The sequence below is a fragment of the Chinchilla lanigera genome, unplaced genomic scaffold (assembly GCF_000276665.1).
Source record: "Chinchilla lanigera isolate Chin_1 unplaced genomic scaffold, ChiLan1.0 scaffold00036, whole genome shotgun sequence".
Taxonomy (NCBI): Eukaryota; Metazoa; Chordata; class Mammalia; order Rodentia; family Chinchillidae; genus Chinchilla; species Chinchilla lanigera.
Genome location: NW_004955437.1, coordinates 10,202,977 through 10,222,090, shown reverse-complemented (window position 1 = coordinate 10,222,090; position 19,114 = coordinate 10,202,977). Strand labels below are relative to the sequence as shown.

Sequence of the window (19,114 nt, the reverse complement as noted above, 5' to 3'; positions counted from 1 at the left end):
ACTATACTTTCTTCCTGCCCCTCACCTGAAATGTTCTTTTTCATTTTTCCATTCTTTATTGTCTTCTTCTTCCCCTAAACATGACAGGGCCATGTCTGTCCTGTTCCTCCTGAATTCCCAGTACCTGTATCAACCAGGGCTCACACACAGCAAGTGCTCACCAAACACCTGGTGAAGAACTGGGGTGGCTGAGTCTGACCACTAGCAAAAGCCACCTCCTGCCCACTCCAGCATTCCTCTGCATGGCTACACACCTCAGCAGCCACTTTGCTGTCCTATTTCCCTATGACAACTGCTACAGGAGAAATGATATCTGAACCAGACATCTTCTGGCAGTTTAGGACAGATCTCACCACCCTCCACCTGGAGGTGGGGCGCTCTAACCTGGCTGAGCAGGCTCCAAGCCACCTTCCATGAGGTCCAGCACCCCAACTCTGCCCTACCACCTCTCAGGCTTCAGGGAAGCAACAACAGTTCTACCCTATACAAACATCACAGCCAGGTTCTCAAAAGCTAGGCCCTTGTCATGAGACACAGGACTGCAGAGCCCAGACCTGGATCACTGGGCTACGGCTACATTTCTTTATCACAGGACTGAATACTCCCTTTAACAACCTTACAGGGAGGCCAGATGATCAATAAAAGATGGAATCAGATGTACGCTGGGCTTCTCAGATGAAAAGGGCCATGGTCAGCCAGATTCACAGCTACACTACTCACCCATGCAAGTCAAACTGTTTTGTCTGAGAGACTGTTATGTGAGTGTGAAGCTTAGGGTTTACAAAAATAAATACAGCTCATTTCATAGCGCTCCTATAGGATTTTCTCTGTAGAAGCACAGCTTCTGTACAGGCCTGAAATGTTCTGACAGCTCAGGCAGATGCTCAGAAAAACCTATGGCGAGAACACGGGTATGAGATGCCTATCCCACAGCTCCCCACACTCCCACCAGGAGGCCCCTGCCACCACCCTGCCCTTGGGACCCCCTGCATGAAGCCCACTTATGAATCGACTTTGTCCTCCTGTTCTGATGCTGGGAAATGAGAGGATGAATTCATTTCCATCACCACACTGCCCATAAGTCATACTTGAAGGGTTTTTTTTTTTCTTTTGGAGTTTCCAATGACAAAGATTTCATTATCCTGAGCAATAATTTTTAATCAGAGCAACACAAGCCTTCACTCTACCTGGATTAGGCCCATATGTGAGAGGAAGCAGAGAGAGCTACAGCGGGGTAGGGTTCTCACCCCTCTCCCATCCCTGCCCTTTTTCTCTGGGTGGAGGCTGACTTTCCTTACTCTCAGCCAGGCCTCCTTCTGAGCCAACCCGTCAAATCTCATTGTCTCTGCATGCCTCCCATGTGAGGAACCCTTTCTCCCAGAATAGCCACCAGGTCCAGGCATTCCACTCATTTTGCCTGCCTCCTCCCTCCTTTCTCCAAATCCTCTTCCCCCAAACCTCAGAGCCAGAGGGCACAGAGTCATCAGCATTATCGTCAAATGGAAGCCAAAGAGTTTTCCTTTTAAGCAGTAAAGCAATTTCAAGACCACTACTAGAAAAATGATATTCCAGAGGTTGGCTTACCTCCAGGTCACATCTTCCCTGTCAGTTTTCACATTGAGGCCTCCTTTCTCCAAACCAGAAGTCTAAAGTCATAGGAAACAGAACCTGAAAAGTGCAGTGGAGACCCTAAACAGCAGCTAGCCAACTTGGGCCCTCTGCTCTTGGTCCTTCAGGGCTGACTTAGCCTGGAAAGACCAGGAGCCCTGCTGAGAAGAACTTAGCTTGGGGCAAGACATAGGTGCCTCTGACATCCCCCACTGCCCAACCCTGTCCAGGTCCCAACCTCATGGGACCCCCACCCCCACCCCACCACTCCAAACTTTCTGTAAATGATGCTGCTGCCATCAGTCCAGGCATAGGCTTGGTTTAGACCACCTAAGGGGAAACCTTATGTCAGATTTGATGGAGCACACCTTCATTTAATAGCAACTATTATTTAATCAATACCAACCCAGCACAAAAGACAATCATGTAGTATTTTATTCCTCTGTAGATCAGATAGCACAGCTGATAGTAAATTTTTTGAGCTATGAAAATGGTGGCTTCCTATAACTGACCTATATCCAGGCATGGGAGACCAAACACCAAGGCAGAGGCCCTGTCACTCACTTCCGGGAGCCCAGGAGGCTGCAGCAGAGAACTGAAGTGGCACTGTGTATGGCACAGTAGCAATCACAGATGCTCTGAGAAAACCTCAAAGCGGGAGCAGTGAGTCCTCCAGTAGTAGTGAGTGTGACACAGGAAGCTGGTGGGGCCATCTATTGAACCTAGAACCCCAAGCCAAAGACCTGGGCCTCACAACAGTCCCCAGTCAGTCACAAGAGAGGCAGCTGGAGGCTGTCTAGTTCCTGATATTCCTAGCTGCTACTGCTACATACTAATGTCTGCCTCAAAACACAATAAAGTGTGCATGGGGCAAGCACAGAGGAGGAAACCACAGCTCAGAGGTGTGTGCCTGTGCTGAGGAGCCTCTAGATCACTCCTGGCCAACAGCAACCCTATGCTACCCCTTGCCCCAGCCCCACTGCAGGCCAATCCCAAAATTGCTGTATCACAGCCTCCCAACCACCTCGTGTCCCAAATGTGGAGCTGCAGGTGAGCAACTGGAGACAGATGATACATGGGTATGCCAAAGTACTGGTGGATTTTTAGGCAGTAGCAGTATTTTAAATTATAAAATTTCTCCTTAGAGATAAAATTTATGTAATGTAAACCATTTTAAAGTATATAATTAAGTATGCTTAGTATATTCACAATTTTGTATATCTGCTACCTCTACCTAGTTCCAGAACATATTTAATCACCCATAAAGAAACCTCACATTCATCAACTCACTCAATTCTCTACCTTCCAGCCCTTCACAGTCACCTATCTGCTATCTCTATGGATTTACCCATTCTGGATATTTCTTTTTTTTTTTTTTTTTTTTTTCCTCCGGTACCGGGAACCGAACTCACGACTTTGCGCTTGCCAGGCAGGCGCTTTTGCCGCTGAGCTAAATCCCCAGCCCCTGGATATTTCATATAAATGAAATCATACAATAAGTGACCATTAGTATCTGGCTTCTTTCGCTTAGTATATTAGGACATGTATCCATGTTATAACATACACTGAAATTCTATTCCTTTTCATAATATTTTATGTATTTTGCAAATTTTGTTTATTCATTCATCTGCTGATGGAATTTGTTTCCACTTTTGACTACTGTGAATAACACTACTATAAACATGCATGTACTATATAAGTATTTGAGTCTCTGCCTTTAATTCTTTGGGGCATATTCCCAGGAATACAAATGCTGGGTCACATGGAATTCTATATATATTTTTTGAGGAAAAGCCAAAATTTTTTGGCACAGAGCTGCCTCTTCTTACATTCCTATAAGCTGAACAGGTCCAAGGAATCCTCAAAGTGGTGGAAGATTTATCTGACCATTTTGTATGATATAGATCAGATGAGGGAGGCCAAACTGGGGCTCCTACCTGGCATTCCCATGGCATCCAAGTTCTCCCCCTACCCAGGCCCCAGCCCAACAAGCGGTCAGAACATTGCCTCAAGAGTCTCAGGTGCGAAGGAGGTGGGTGAAGAAGGAGGGGAGAGGAATGAGGAGCAAGGAGGAAGACATGATCCTGCTCTGGGTCACAGTACTGAGATACAACAGCCAATTACCAAGAGTACAAGGGTTTCCTTACTTAGGTTCCTGCTATGAATAGCAGGCTGGGGACTGGATGCCTCTGCAGATCCCCTTACCAGAGACAGGGCTGTAACATAAAATAAGGAAAATGGAAGCATGAAGAAATATGCTGTAAATCATTTACCGGCAGCCTGCTGCCTCCTAGCCACACCCAACTGGTGTGAGATGCTGCAGTAGCTCAGGATTTCCAAGCTGGCCTGCACCAGGGTTTCCCCTGGGTACCAAGATCCTGACCGCAGAACTGAAACCATGTGGGAAAAACACCTCAGGGCCTGACTCATCCTGTCCTGCAGCTGAGGGCATCACCCCTGAGTCTTTCCTGGCATCAAGCCCACCAGCCCCAAGGCTGGAGAAACCCACCTTCTCCTCATGCCTACATTTTTCTGTTTTCATAATGACAATGCTTCAGATGAAAGAGCCTCCAGGCACTTTAGCTCATTCCAGGTTAATCTTTGATTCACGGAATTTTCTCACAGGCCTGGCTTTCTTCACCTGGTCCCAGTGAGACAACTGAGAAACAAAGGAAAAAAAGTCACCAGTTCTGGAAGGCCTTCTTGACAGGGCATCTATGGCATGTCAGCAGCCAGGTTCCCAAGGCCAGATGTCCTGCCAGCCCTGGGCTGGGTCAGGTAGAACACAGGAATGAGGTCACATAAGAATGTTTAGGAACCCGGCACAACAGATGTTCCTTTAAATGTGCAGCATGAGTATGTCCCTCTGAAAACAAACCCAGGTAAAAACCAAACTAAGAAAGCAAAAGGATGGGTCTGCATGCTTTCCAAAAGGATTCCTTAGGATGCCTCTGATAACTGTTTTCTACAGAACTGTCTCCACTGCTTTCTGCAGCTGTGTGTGCCATCTGAAGCACAAGTTAATGTAAACAGCCCTACTTCACCTGAGGAGACTCTCAGTTCCCTGTCTGCTAAACCACCAAGGCCAACCCTGCTTAGAACACTGGGGATGGAGAGAGCAGGACTGAGAGATCCCACAGCTCACATGTGAGTCTGCCTAACAAGAACAGATAGAGGAAATAAGAACCTTGTGTATCCCCCAGGGAGCCCTCCTCATATCTGGGCCTCAATTTTCTCCTCTCAGTAGTAAGGACATCAGGCCAATGATCTGAGTCTCTCCAGCAAAGGTGTTCTAGGGCTTTGGGTCTTCATGAAGTTTGGGGCAGGCCAGTCCTAGCCTAAGCCATATACAAGTTCTCTTCCTACCCTGAGGAGCATTGATGGTGATGGTCCCCACAAGCACCACTAGGTTCCTCATTTCATCTCTCCTCTTTGATTCTAAGGTCCATGTAAATGGCTCCCTTTAAAGTGAAGGAGAAATATCACCCCACCATCTGAGTGGCATTTAACAAACAGGGATCTTAAGGTACTCACAAGATTATTATTATACTGAAGTAAAAGATCAACATCTTCACCTATGACACCTGTTTACCAGATATACCAGCTCCCACAGCTTTGCTGGGAGGAGACATATTCCCACTGGGCTGGAAAAGCTGGTCACATGGCCAATCCAACTCAGGGTGGAAATGGCCACATAAAAGTGTGAATTCTGGGAGATGTGGCACAGTGAACACCACCCATGCAGTAATCTACCACAGCTGGTAAATTTTCCACCCCACTGAGAAAGAGTCATGACACCTTGGGCCACCCTCCACTTTCCCTAGAGGTAGGAGACAGGAATGTTTCTCAGCAGAGAGCCATCTCCCAGAGAGGCAAGGGAGTCAAGTCAGCCACTATTGAGGTGAAGAGAACTTTCCTCAAGTCTCTTCACAGTAACGCTAAAAACTAATAAAAAGCATGCTACATATCTTCTCAGATCCTGGAGAGGTGCAGAGGACCACCACTTGCTCTCACCTACTTTTTGAATGCACTGTCTATGTGCTGCCGTTATGAAACATTCCAGGACGGAAGTGATCTTCTGTTACTAAGATAGGAAAAGAACATGCAAACTTCACCTTACAATCTCCTTAGCCATAAAAAACATCTCTTCCTCACAGGGAAGCAAAAGTGTCCTGCAGTGATTAAGAGCACGGACCCTGATGGCAGATGGTGTGGTTTCAGATCCAAGCTCTACTCCACACCAGCTCTACAAACTTGGGCACCTGCCCAACCTTCCCAATCTCTGGTTCCCTCGCCTAATTTTCATGAGGATCTCCTGTTCTCACCAGCTTGAACCACGGGTGGTACAAGCCTAACAGTCCCATCAGGTGGTACTTACAAGCTGCCCAATGGGACAGTCATGTATCTACAGCCTCATCATGAACAGGTTAAGTCACATTCCATGTGAAGCACTCAGAACACAGCCTGGCATGAAATAAGCACCAGGCAAACACTTGCATTCATTCATGATGAATCCATACATAAAAAACTTTTTCAGACTACAAAAACAAACTAAAAGTAGTAAAAAACAAACTGAGCTTGCAAATGTGAAAAGAGATACACCAAACAAAAAAGGGAGGCACACTCCCACAATCTCACCATCTAAATACAGCCTCCTATTAACCACCTGACATGTGCATTACTTTTCTGTAAGATATATATCTATCCATTCTTTACCAAAAAATCATCTTAATCTACTCTTACTGTTTGTAGCCTGCTAATTAAAACTTGATATGTTGAAAATGCTGGCCATTTATATTACTCTCCAGTTTGATCTTTCTGTCTGCATGGACTTTGTTGTGTAAACCCTTCCTTACTGTAGGACCTTTACAGGATTTGTGATTTCTCACAAATCACAAGTAAAACTGTGATGAATATATTCATCCACATCCCTGTTATATCCTCAACAAATTCCTAGAAAAAGAAATGCTGGGCTCATAGGGAATGCTCAGCTTTAGGGCTTACTGATTACAATATTGCTGCACTGGCCTGGAGAGGAGTGTGCCTAAAAGGCACAGCAGGAAGGAACATGTGCATGTCCTTGTCAGCCATAGGACTGCCTTTTTATTACCAGGGACTTGAGTGTCAGCCTCCAAGACTGGAGACATGCTGCTGTGGTGCACTTTCCCCTCCTACATCCTCTCTACACACAGGATCTCCTTCATTACGCCTCCTTAATCCACACACTTGCTCTGATGCCTGGACCTGTATCTCTGCCTGACTGTCCCATGAGGGGGCTCACACTGAGCTCCTCTTAATTCAATCTCCTTGTCTGCTTCCCATAACCTGTCTGGGAAAGTGCCCAGGGTTTCTATTGTAGCTCTACAAGTACCAGCCAGATGACTGTGAACAAAAGACACAGCCTTCCTGAGCTGGTTCTCCTTGAGCTGCAAACTGGGGACTGTATTGTGGCCAACTCAGAGATGGAGGATTCAGTGAGGTGACAGAGGCCCTGGGGCTCAGGGTTAATGCTTAGTAAATGGTAACCAGAGCAATTCTGATTGTGATGTTTATTCTTACTACCCAGTGCTCCAACTGGGAAACTTACAGCCATTTTCCCTCTTCCCAAGCTCTTTGTTCTTCCACACACCCAGGAAATGAGCCTCACAAATGGCCCCGGAACTACTGCTGCCCTGCTCCTTGCACACATCATCCAATGGTCCCCAAGTTCCCTCCCCACCTGGGGCCAGCACACAGCAAATGCCTGGAAAGCCACTTAAGCAAACAGTACAGTAGGTCCCAATTCCAAGGAGCTGTGTGACACAGCAAATCACTTCCTCTCTCTAGACCCTGCTTCCTCATTTTTAAAAGCATTTCCAGAGCCCTCCCAGCTGGAAACACCATGATTCACTCCCTACCCCAGGGAATCCAGGAGCCTCAAACAGGCAGATTCTGAGTGGGAGAGGAGTGAGATGACAACTACTAGATGACCCTTCTTTTTATCTCCTAAGCCATCAAACTCTCCCTGAGATTTCTGGACTACTGTCCCTTGGCTGGCTCAGAAATTTATTAGCTCTACCAATATTTTCTTTTGTAGTTCTATAAAGCAAGCTCAAACTCGGTGAGCACTGCCTATGCAAAGACCTTAAACCACATGTTTATTTTCCTGAGCTATAAAAAGTTTATAGGGAACTGGACTTCTTGTCCAGCACCATGCTCAGAATTGCTACTACATTCCACAGGAAGACAGAGTGCTCTGTGTCAGTCCAGAGGAAGAGAGGGTGGAGAGGAAGTAGATGGGATATAGCTGTCCAGCCCTACAGGAAAGGGCACAGGGCATGGAATGGATTAACAGAGTTGCAAATGCACAGAGGAGAGAGGGATGGAGGAGACCGAAGCCTAACTGCTGCATGAAGCAAAGCCATGTGGTGAGAATACCAAAAGGTAAGGTTCAGCCCTGTGTTCTGCTCTTTGGGTCTCTCTCCTATCAAAGCAGCTTTCAGGACACTGAGTAAACACAAGCACTGGTGCTGGCCCTGGCTGAAGCCTCCTTTCTGATATCCCTTCTAGAAAATGGGAGTTCTAGAAGTTTGACGCTGGAACAAAGTATCCAGGGGAGACACCTTCCTTCTGCTGCCCTCTGGTTTCCTACTGACCCTAGCCCATCCATTTTATTCATCTCCAACCAGCCCAATATTTCATGACAATCAGATGCCAGGATGTCATTCAGAACACGGATCCTTGGACAGGTTTATCCATCAGCATGACATTTCTGGAAACTCTGATTTAGAGGGAGTCTCTGAGATAGAGTACTTCCTCTTGGAATGCAGGGCCTGGTTTTCCAACTGAGGCCAAGACCTTCATCTTGAGTGGCTACTGAGCCCAGCATGTACATCCAGCCAAGGCACCGTCAAGCTTGCTGTGTCTGGGTCCTTGGTTCCCCATCCAGGACCTCAAGGCCGCATCACTGGAGGAAGTAAAGACAGGTGTGCTAAGACCCTTGGTCCTCACTCCAAATGCATGGATTTCAGAACTAGATGAGGGTGAGCCCTAGATAAGACGTCACTTAGTTGCCTCCAAGGTCTCTTCAACCCTGAAGTCCTATGATTCTTTAGTCAAAAAAAAAAAAAAAAAAAGAAGAAGGAAAAAACAAAAGGCCATTTGCTCCAAGAAGTGATTCTCAACTTTCACAAGCGTAGTGTGTCATCTCTACAAATATTTCAAAATGCTCTTTCACTATCCTAAAAGTGAAAGATAACAAATCCACACTTACATTTTAAAGGAAAATATTACGTGCTGAACACGAACCTCAGACGCTTTTGGAAGTTAAATCAACAGTACTGACGAAGGCCACCCCAAACCCGAAAGCACAAAGGGAGAGCAATCTCACGTTTTAGTCCGCGGGAACACTAATAATGCGAGCCGTCTTCAGCCTCAAGGAGGCGGCGGCCGAGGCCACAGCCCCACGGGAGACCCGGCTGGGGGAGCTCCCCACCTGTGGACCCTGCCAGGACACCCACCCCAGGGAGCTCTTCCTGGGTAATCCGTCCCTTCCAGGGAAGCGCCCTGAGCCCTGGAAAACGGCAGGGGACCAGGAAACACAGTGCCTGCGGGCCTGAGAGCAACCGTGAGGGGCCTCCTGGGTCCCCGCGTGAAGCTGATGGGCTCGAGGCCACTCCGAAGACAGGCTTCCCCCCAGTTCATTTGCCGGGCCCATCCCGCCCTCACCCTGAGGTGCGGCCTCAAGGTCAGCGGTCTCAAGACCTGCGGCCTACCTCGGCCAGATCCCCCGGCCACCACCAGCCAGGGAGTCCACACACGCCTTTACCAGAGGGCGAGCGCGTGCACTGGGAGCGTCTGCGCAGGTCCGCACGCTCACGTCACCCTCACGTACGCCCCGTCCCCCCTGTGCGTGCCTCGTGCTCTCACGTCATTGTACTCACCACGTGCGTGCGTGCGTGCGTGCGTGCGTGCGTGCGTGCGTGCGTGCTCGCGTGCTCCGCTCCGGTAAGCCCCACCCCTGAGGGTGCGCACAACTGCTTCCCTCACGTGCCCCACCACCTCCTGCGTGCTTACGGAGGGACCGCCTGGGTGCATCGTGACGTTCCGCTGTGGGCATTCGGGCGCCTCCGGGGACACCCTAACTCAGCGTGCCAAGCTCAGTTCCCCTTGCGGGCTGCTTCTCTGTGGCCGCCGCAGGGGAACCAGACGCTGGGCTGGGAGCTGGCGCAGCTGATCACTGGCAGAGCTCAGAGTTAAACCCAGATGTTCTCCTGGGAGAAATGTCTTCCCGCCGCTCCTCGGGGGCCTCCGCGGTGCTCAGGTGCTGGGACCAGCGGCTCTGTCTCAGCTCTCCTCGGGTTTCAGCGGACGTAGCTTCCCTTACAGAGAAGGGGCGCTGTGTGACTCCCGCAGCTCTGGAGTTCTAGCCAAACAACCAGCCATGTGCACAGAACGAATGCGTTTGACATTTCATGTTTCACCTTGAAAACTTGTAAAGCTTGTTCTCTGCTCCATGATACATCCATGTTTCTTGTCCTATAAAAATGTCTGAAAGGTGTAACGCATGAGTACAATTGGCTCTCCGGGCACCTTTCTGTACAGACACAGACTCTGTCTCCGGGTAGCCTAGGACCGGCCCCTCGAAAGCCTTCTGTGTCCCAGACCTTGTGGCTGCCTGGGGGTGCCCCGGGCCCCCATCTTAAAGTAATGTTTTAAATGAATGAAGTAAAATACACAACAACATGAAGGAATCCAGCTATATCAAACTATAACACTTTTTAAAACTTAGTTTCTGACATATTCGGGGCTTTTTAAAGTAGGTTTTCTGTTGTAAGAATAGCTTAACCATTTTTACTGGTATATGTTTGTGATATATAATAATTACACTTGTTTTGGGGAATTGGCACATGTATAGTTTATCTTGATCATTTTTTTTTTTATCTCCTTTCCCTTCCTCTCTTCCTTGGGTCCCCCTTCTCCAGTTCCATAAACCTCCCCGTTTCCTACCATTTCTCCTTCATGGTACTCTATATACTTTAGGTTTCTCACCCCCAACCAGATATTTAACTGCAAGCTAGTTAACCTTTTATGAGTTCTGGTGACATTAGTACATTCACACTGTTGGCCAGCCATCTCCACCACCCTTCTCCAGAGCTTTTCATGTTCAATTTAAATTCTGTACCCGGGCTGGGGATTTAGCTCAGCGGCAAAAGCGCCTGCCTGGCAAGCGCAAGGTCGTGAGTTCGGTTCCTGGTACCGGAGGAAACCCCCCCCCAAAAAAAAATTAAAAAAAATAAATAAATTCTGTACCCATTAAATACTAATCTCTTTCCCCATCCTCCCAGACCCTAGCTACCGCCAATCTGCCTTCTATCTTTACAAATGACTGTGAAATCATACAGTATTTGTTTTTTTGTGACTTCACTTAACAGGATATCCACAAGATTCATCCACGTTGTAGCCAGTGTCAGAATTTTCTTCCTTTCTAAAGGCTGAGTAATATTCCATTGTATGTACATACTACATTTTGTTTGTCCATTGATTTGTCAATGAATCCTTAGATTGTTTCCACCTTTTGGTTATTGTGAATAATACTGCTATGAACGTGGATGTACAAGTATCTCTAGCCCTGTTTCAATTCTTGTGGGTATACATCCAGAAGTGGAATTGTTGGATCCTTTAATAATTCCAATTTTAAGTTTTTGAAGAACTGTCATACTGCTTTCCTCAAGGGTTGTACACTGTTAAATTTTCAACAACAAAACACAAGCGTCCAATTTCTGCATGTCCTCCCAATATTTGTTATTTTCTACTTTTTGGAAAGTAGCCATCCTCCTGGGTGTGGGGTGGGATAAAGGTTTATATGCACTTCTTTGTTAAGATCTTACATAACAAACTTTAGTGGTAGACAAGCAGTGGTACATGTAAATAATCTGTGATATATGCAAATGTAATCTGGCAAAATCTATGATACTGCCAACAATAAAGACCATATTTGAAAAGAACAATAAATTTCAACTAGAGGTGAGTAAAAATAAAGATGTATTCTCTTTTTGTGTTTTGTCCAAGTTCAGGGAACTCATGAAATCTTAACCTTAGGTAAAGAAAATGTGTGTTAGAGATACATCCACAGGGGAAAACCTGAAGAAAAAGACCTGACAGAGATGTGAGTTGACACAGCCTGACCCCATCCCACCTTGCAGCCATGACTTGTTGGTAAATGTCCCCCTCACCCGTGCCACGGTCAGAGTCACTGAACAAGAGATTTGCAAACACATCTGCCCTCTGTACTTGCCCAGTACCCATCCCCACTTCTCCAAGTCTTGACCTCCAAGTGCTCCTAAGAAAATCACTTCAGGGTTCACAGGGTACCTCCTGGCATTCTTGCTGCACAGGAGGGGAAGGGGTCGCTGAAGTTAGGAGGGGCCACTCTAGGTACCATGGCACTGTGGGAAACGAGGCTGAGACCACGTAGGGCATTTCAAAGCCCCAGGAGTAAAGGACCCAGCCCTCCCAGCCACATCTTGAAACAGTTTGACTATCAAGAAGGATCTGCAAACAAATTTCAGAAACTGTCTATTGGTTCTCCTTGCAAAGAGTGTTAGAACAGTGGCATGGAAGGAAATCCAGAGAGACAGGGTAATGGGTGTGGATGACTGCTAATGGGACCTTCAGGTCCCTGGGCTGTCAGCCCTGTCTCCCTTAAGCACAAATTTGGAGTTCAAATTCAGCAAGGTGGAGTTGTGTCTGATTTGTTGATTTGGAGGAAGGAAAAAACCCAAATCACTTTTCTTTTGGAGGCTTTGTATTTTAAGAAAATCAATATTTTAACTATTCATATATTCAGTGAGGGCAAGGGTTTGTTTTCAGGCACTAGGTTGGGAGGAAGTTAGGAACAATTTTCATCATATGCTAAAAATTATTTCTTCGCATTTGGCTACATACAGCATGCATTTGGAAAGAAGGGTGACAGCGCGCGTGCACAGGAGCGTATTTCTTTACAACTTCTGTTACTGTTCAATTTTTCAACAACTTTTCCCTGCAGAAGATGAAATATCTACTTTCTAAAAGAAAAAATGAAAATTAGAATCAGAATGCACCTTGGATGTCTGGATTTCTAGTTGAGGAGTCAAAATATAAACCCACAGTGCTGTTTCAAGGGCACTGCTCATGGCCCCCATATATTGAGTCTATCAGCTTGTCCCTCCCTTTACCTCCCCTTCCCTGTTTGTCCAGGAAGTCTCAAGTGTCAGTCTTGCTCTTCTCAGCAGAACCTAGATGTGCAAGGAATTACAGAATCCCTCCACCTACGGCTACTGACTTTGTACCAGAAACACCTTAGTCATTTGTGGGTCCTGAGCTCTGATTACTGCAACACAACTGGCTTTATTTTAGGAGGTTTACTGCACCCTCATATCATGAGACCATAACCTGGGATTTGGATCTATCCTGACTAACATTGCCTTTAAATCTCAGGGAAGAGAGGGTAGGCTCTTGTTCTACTTTCTCCCAGAAGAAACTTGAGTGCTTTATGTAAATTTTCTCACATCTTTCCAGTAAGTTTTGAGTTAATCATACACAAACTGCCAGGGAAAAATCAACCTGCTACTGTTGGCATATCAGCTATTCACTTCTGCATGACAGGCTACCTTGTAACATAATGACTTCATGCAAGAACCATGTATTTTCTCATGATTCTACAGTCTGGAGGCTGGAATGAACCAGTCTTATTCAAATGCTTGACACTTCAGCTGCTGTGGCTGGAACAGCATAGAGCTGGTGGCACCTGTGTCCCTAGCAGGGAAGCCTGACTTTTGTGGGGCTGTGCAGGAGTTCCAAGATAGCTGGAGCTTCCAGACCTCCTAGAGCTGGATCTCAGAAATTCCAGAACATCATCATCTACAAAGTTAGCTCAGAATCGAGGGGAGGAGAGTAGATTCTCAACTCCTATAATAATAGAAGAATTGTTACTAGTTGTATGTGCACACTCATCTTACCCCTGGCCAATGTGCCACAGATAACAACTGCATCCAGTACTGGTGGGTTCTGTGACAGTGGGAGAGGCAGTGTCAAGGGCCTGAACCCGTGTGTGTGTGTGTGTGTGTGTGTGTGTGTGTGTGTGTGTGTGTGTGTGTCTGCAGGATTCAGGACAGTTACGGGGCAAGCACGGGTGAAGGGAGGGGTGCACAATGGCTCCAAAACACAGGGCCTGTGGAGCCCTTCCCCACAAACCATGCTAAGCAAAACTGAAACCAAAAACAAAACAAAACAAAAAATTTCCTCAGAGTTTGTTAAAATCTTTCTACGCAAGGTAAGTTACTCACTCCAAGTAGTAACTAAAAATACAAGTTGGTCGTTTAATTCAGTCCCACCAAAGGTGGGAGGGGCCCTATATCTCTCTGACCCCTTTCCAAATAAGGCCTGCAGTGAAGTGGGAAACATCCACAAGCAGATTATGTAGCAAGTCCATCTATCATCTGCACAGATGCAGTGCACATTGTTTCTTGTTTCATGTGGATGATTTAAACTTATTTCATAAACTGATAACTCAAAGTTTAAATTGATCATATTTTTATTTACCCACAGGCTCTATTTGCCTTAAAACAGAGGAGACCTAAATTGGAATTCTGCTCCAGTGGGTGTGGCCTGGGGAGCACATGGCTTGGGTCACAGAAGTACATGTGACCAAAGGAACAAGGAACAGCCGGAAGAATGCAGCCCAGGGGAGGAGACATCCATGGGAGGCCAACATGAGCTGGACAAGACAACACCCTTTGGGAACAGAGGGTACCCCGAATTATTAGAGTCTGAGCTTCAAATCCCTTGCTCTTTGTCTCCTCTGAAGTATGCATGGACTCATTTTTTTATGTAAGGAGCTAGAAAGCAGATGGGAAAGAGATGCTTCACTAAGCAAGGTCTGGAATAGTACAGTGGGGGGAGCCTGCAGCCATCTCAGACAACAAGAGAGGACCCTCTTCCCCTGGACTGTGGGCTGGAGCTAAGGGAATGTGTTGGTCATTTGCTGGTCACCAGGACAAAATATTGAGCATCCACAACTCAAAGGAGGAGAGGTTTATTTTGGCTCATGGTTTCCTTGGGTTCTGTCCATGGTCACCAGGTCCGAGGCAGAAACCTAATGGCAGAACACAGCCTGGTGGAGGAGAGCTGTCCACACCATGGTGTCCCGGAAGCAGAAAGGGAAGGGAGGAAGTGGGGATGAAAATACACCTTCTAGGTGTCCCACCCTTTCCAACCTCCAAACATGAGACTCTTGAGGGACATTTGAGAGCAGAACCATAACAGGAGATAGCTCTCAGAAATGTTTGGGTGACACTCGGACACTTGGCAGGAGCACTGGGGCTGAAAACAGTAAAATGTGGGTTCTTACTATGAAGGAGGCCTCTGTCGGGCTGATTGGCTGGAAAGGCTGAGGAAACAGGGAACCCAAAAGGAGTTCTATTGACTAGTTGTACTTTGGGTATAGATGTAAATTTTTAAATTTAGAAAAGATAGAGCAGAAAGCGAATAAGCCCTCTATGCACTTGGGTCCCAGTGGGATTGCTAGGGAATGAAGGGATCCCATTGTAAACACCCTCCATGAGGACATGCTGGAGATAGAACCCTGATGTCAGGGTCCTTGGTTATCTCCGGTGCCCTTAACACCTCACATGTCGTCGGATGGGTTAGAAATTCATGTGACCTCTAGCTCAGAGTAGCTGGGAAAATATGTCTGAAGTGATGTCGTAATGGATGACTCCAATGTTGTCTACAAATTCAGTGCTTCTAAAATAACATGAGGCCAGAAGTAAAAATTCATCAATGGACAGGAACTTAAAACAAATATCTGCTGAATTTTCATGTTGAGGCGTTTTTCTGCTGTGGGATCGTCGAAGTGGTTGTGGGCATTTTTGGTAAAGCCTTTATGCTGCTCATTAAAATAAAAAATAAACTGTCTCTGCCTTGGTCCTGTAATACAAGGTTTTGAGGCCTCTACTACTGCTATGTTCCAAAATGCTTGTGGAGGTCACTGGTTTGAAATCACTTTTGCATGCAGAGCCTGCACCCCAGTCATGTGCAGTATTTGCAGGTACACTGAGGTCTCCAGTAGTGGTTCCCCTGCCCCTTCCCCGCCTTCCATGAGCAAAAGAGAAAGAGATCAACTCACGTAGCTGGCTTCGAACTGAGCCAAACGGTGAACCCCAACCCAGTCCACACCACTCTCTTCAACCAAAAGCCAAACCAAACCCAAGTGCTACTTTTCAAATGTTGCCACCAACCAAACCAAAGATTTTTCCAAAAGCCCAGCAAAGCTGGCTTGAAAAAAGAGATCATTGGCTCTGTATAAATTTTTAAAAATGAAAATAAAAACCTAAACTGGAACAAAAACAAAACATAAAAGTGCTCTTCAAATTGGATGGCTATTTTACTTGGTTCAAATATCTGGTAAATAGAAGGCCATAGTCTGTGTCTGTGCTGCAGAATTCAGCCAGAGAAAAATCTGTTTCTTGTAAGAATCTCTGTCTTCCAGGCAGTTACATGATTTTTTGTGCCTCTATTCATTTAATCCTCTTCATTATTCGGAAGCGGTTTCCACCTTTGCTTCCATCAGGAAGGTAAGGCTGAGAGGTGAGGAACTTGCCTTGGGCTGGCTGAGTCCCTGGGGCTGGAATCAGTGTCTACACTGCACCTCCCCTTGTGACAGAGGTTGACTATGACACTGAACAAGTGCTTCTGTCATGGAGCAAGAGGCTCCTTAGCAGAAACTTTGGCACTCGGGAAGCGTTCCTCATGTGGAACAGGAAATGGTGTTTTTATTACTGAATCACTGCTGTGGGCTTTTAAATTAGGCAGCTCAGGAAATAGCATCTTATGGTTTTTGTGGCACATGTTTAAACTGACTGGTATCCTAGGGAGACCCCTTTGTTCTATGAGCAAGGCCACAGCCCTATGCTGGCGCTCCTGGGGTCTCTAGTATGTGTTGCCCCACCTGCTCCCTCTGCCTGCTATCTCCAGTGCCCACTCCTGGCCCTGGAAGGGAGGCTTCAAGAGGACTACGGTTTGGTTGTCCTTGCCGTGACCTTGAGTGATATCATTCAGATCTGCCCAGCAACCTGTGGACCCTCCCATTCCCCTGGGACAGCCGTGGAGAAGTGCCAGACCCCTTGGCCACATAGAGCCTCTGACAGAAGCTGTCCCTGAAGAACTCAAAGCATGCCGCTAGGTGGTCTTCTCCAGAGCCACCCTCTGGGTGGAGATAACTACTGTGCCTTTATCACCTAGGAGAAGAAAATGGGATTCCTTAGGAAGCCTAACCCAAGTAATAATTCTGAACAGCTTCTCAGAAAGACCCGGTGATTCTTTTCCCCATTCTTCAGGATCCAGTCTCTGTCTGGTGGAGATTTTGGTGATGTGCATGTGTAAAAGGCTTGGGGTGAGCTTGGGTGTCTGGGAGGGGTCTTGAGTGGGAAATGAGTGTGTTGAGGGAACCAGGGTTAAGATCATGCATGACCTTGAGGGTCACAATGAGAACTTTGGATGTACTTCTCAGTACAGTGACATTTTTACTGTATTGTAAACATGACATTCTTAGGCAGAGCAACAACATGATCTGAATCTACTGATGAGCCCTCCAGCAGTTATGGTTGGTGGTAAAGCAGGAAAAACAGCAAGGAGAGATGGCGGAGGCCACCCAGCAGGTAACTAGGCTGTCCTCAGTGAAGATGCTGGTGCCTGGACGGGACAGGCAGTGTGCGGATCCAGGACATATAAGACTTCCTGATGGCTTGGATCTTAAGGAATGAGTAAGAGGGCACTACCGAGGAAGAACCAGAGATTTCCAGCTTGAAAAGACTGCACTACCCCACCTGAGAGCATATCCAGGCAGTAACCAAAAGGAAGAGTCCCACTTTAAATGCAATGAGGACAAACAGGTAGATTTGCTAGTGCTTTTGATTTTCTAGGAAGGACCACAGTTGGGCCTGCTATAACATATATGAAATACTTTCATAGGACGTTAAATTCAGGACACACTGGAGTGATCTCCAATCATTTTTGGATTGGAATCACTTTCGAAATACAATGTCCCACCTGGAAGACAGGCTGTTCCTTTGAACAGGAGGATGGGTGGGTGGTGGTGGTGGCTACAGACTCAGGGCAGTTTTGCAGGCAAGCCTAGTACTGCAGGGCAGACTGGAGAGCCAGGAGGCAGCAACTGCTCCAGAGGATTCGGCAAAGCCACCCTGCAGATGCATCACTAGCATAGGCTGCAGGTGAGCGAAGCGTGTCCTGGCCCAGGGACCACTGAGGGGGTCATCACTGTCCTCCACTCCTCCATTTCCATGTTTTGAGTCTACAAAAGCCCCACATGCATTTGGGCTCCACACTCCCTTTCCTCACTGTGGAAGCCCCGACATATTTCAGGGAAATCTGTAACCGATTTGTGAGCAGCCTGCCTACCCTGGGGCAACTTTGTCACAAAGTATAGAATTTTCACATTCTTGTCAAAACCACTGATGTGTCCGCCCCGCACCCAGCGTACTCCCGCCCCACCAAGCGGGGCCTCTGCGCACACATCTAACTGTTGCGGAAAGGATGCCAAACCCGGCAACTGGTTATCTCCGAAATAATTTCCATCTTCCACGGGGCCATGTGCTCCGGGGGAGTGGTGGGGAGTGGGTATACTGTAAATTAGAACCGTTTATTTTCAGAAGCCATGTTTTAGAAACTTGATAGCTGCCCCGTGTTCTTGATAACCGTGCTTCTTGGAGGCCGCCCAGGCGGCTCGTTGATGCCGAGCCGGGTGCTCCCAGATGAGCCGCTTGGATCTGTCAAACAGCTCGGCCCCTTCCCTTGTATGCTGGGTTTATGGAAACCCCAAGTGCCTTGTGCTCCCACCCCTTTCCCTCTGGGTTAAAATTCTGTGTATTTCAGAGAAATTTTATCCATCTGTTTCTGATTCATTTACCCCAACTCATCATGATATTTGTTTTGCAAGAGATATTCAACAACTAAGAAGTTATTTTCAAATTCTTTGAAGAGCAAGGCTCGCGTCTCCTCACATACAAAGGGGACGTCTAGGCCGGTAAATGCACCTGGATCTCTGAACTGCAGTCCAAGGAGAAGCTACGGCTGTAAGAGGAGCGAAGAACCTGGCTCCATGCTCCACCCCACTCCTGTCCAATCTGAGCCACTGAGCCACAGGGAGAGGACCCATTTATGTGGCGTTCATATGACACGGGAAAGAGGAAAGAAGACAGAGATGCTCCTCAAAGGGTCACCGCCTGGGGTCATGTGCTCCTAGTGCCACCTCCTGAGGGTCACAGAAGTGGACAAGCAGGAGAGGCACTGGGGCGGCAGCGTGGACTAATGAGACTGACAGCTGGGTTAGTGAGGCTAGCTGAGGGCCATTCATAGGACCCAACCCCAGCCCCTCTCAGAAACCCCCTGCCTTGTTTCCAAATGGGCTTGGGCTGCCTTGGCGGGGCTGCAGGGGATTGAACCTGAGACCTTCACATAGAAATACAGC

General features: G+C 47.2%; 1 protein-coding gene across 1 annotated transcript in view; it reads left to right on the top strand.

The window, feature by feature from the left end:
* Supt3h (suppressor of Ty 3 homolog (S. cerevisiae)) overlaps positions 1-14,289 on the top strand; it is a 441,758-nt gene extending 427,469 nt beyond the window's left edge. The window contains exon 13 of the mRNA XM_013516875.1: positions 14,176-14,289. Coding sequence (XP_013372329.1) covers positions 14,176-14,274 — 99 coding nt within the window. The 3' untranslated portion in view covers positions 14,275-14,289. The remainder of the gene's footprint in view (positions 1-14,175) is intronic.
* The last annotated feature ends 4,825 nt before the right edge of the window (positions 14,290-19,114 follow it).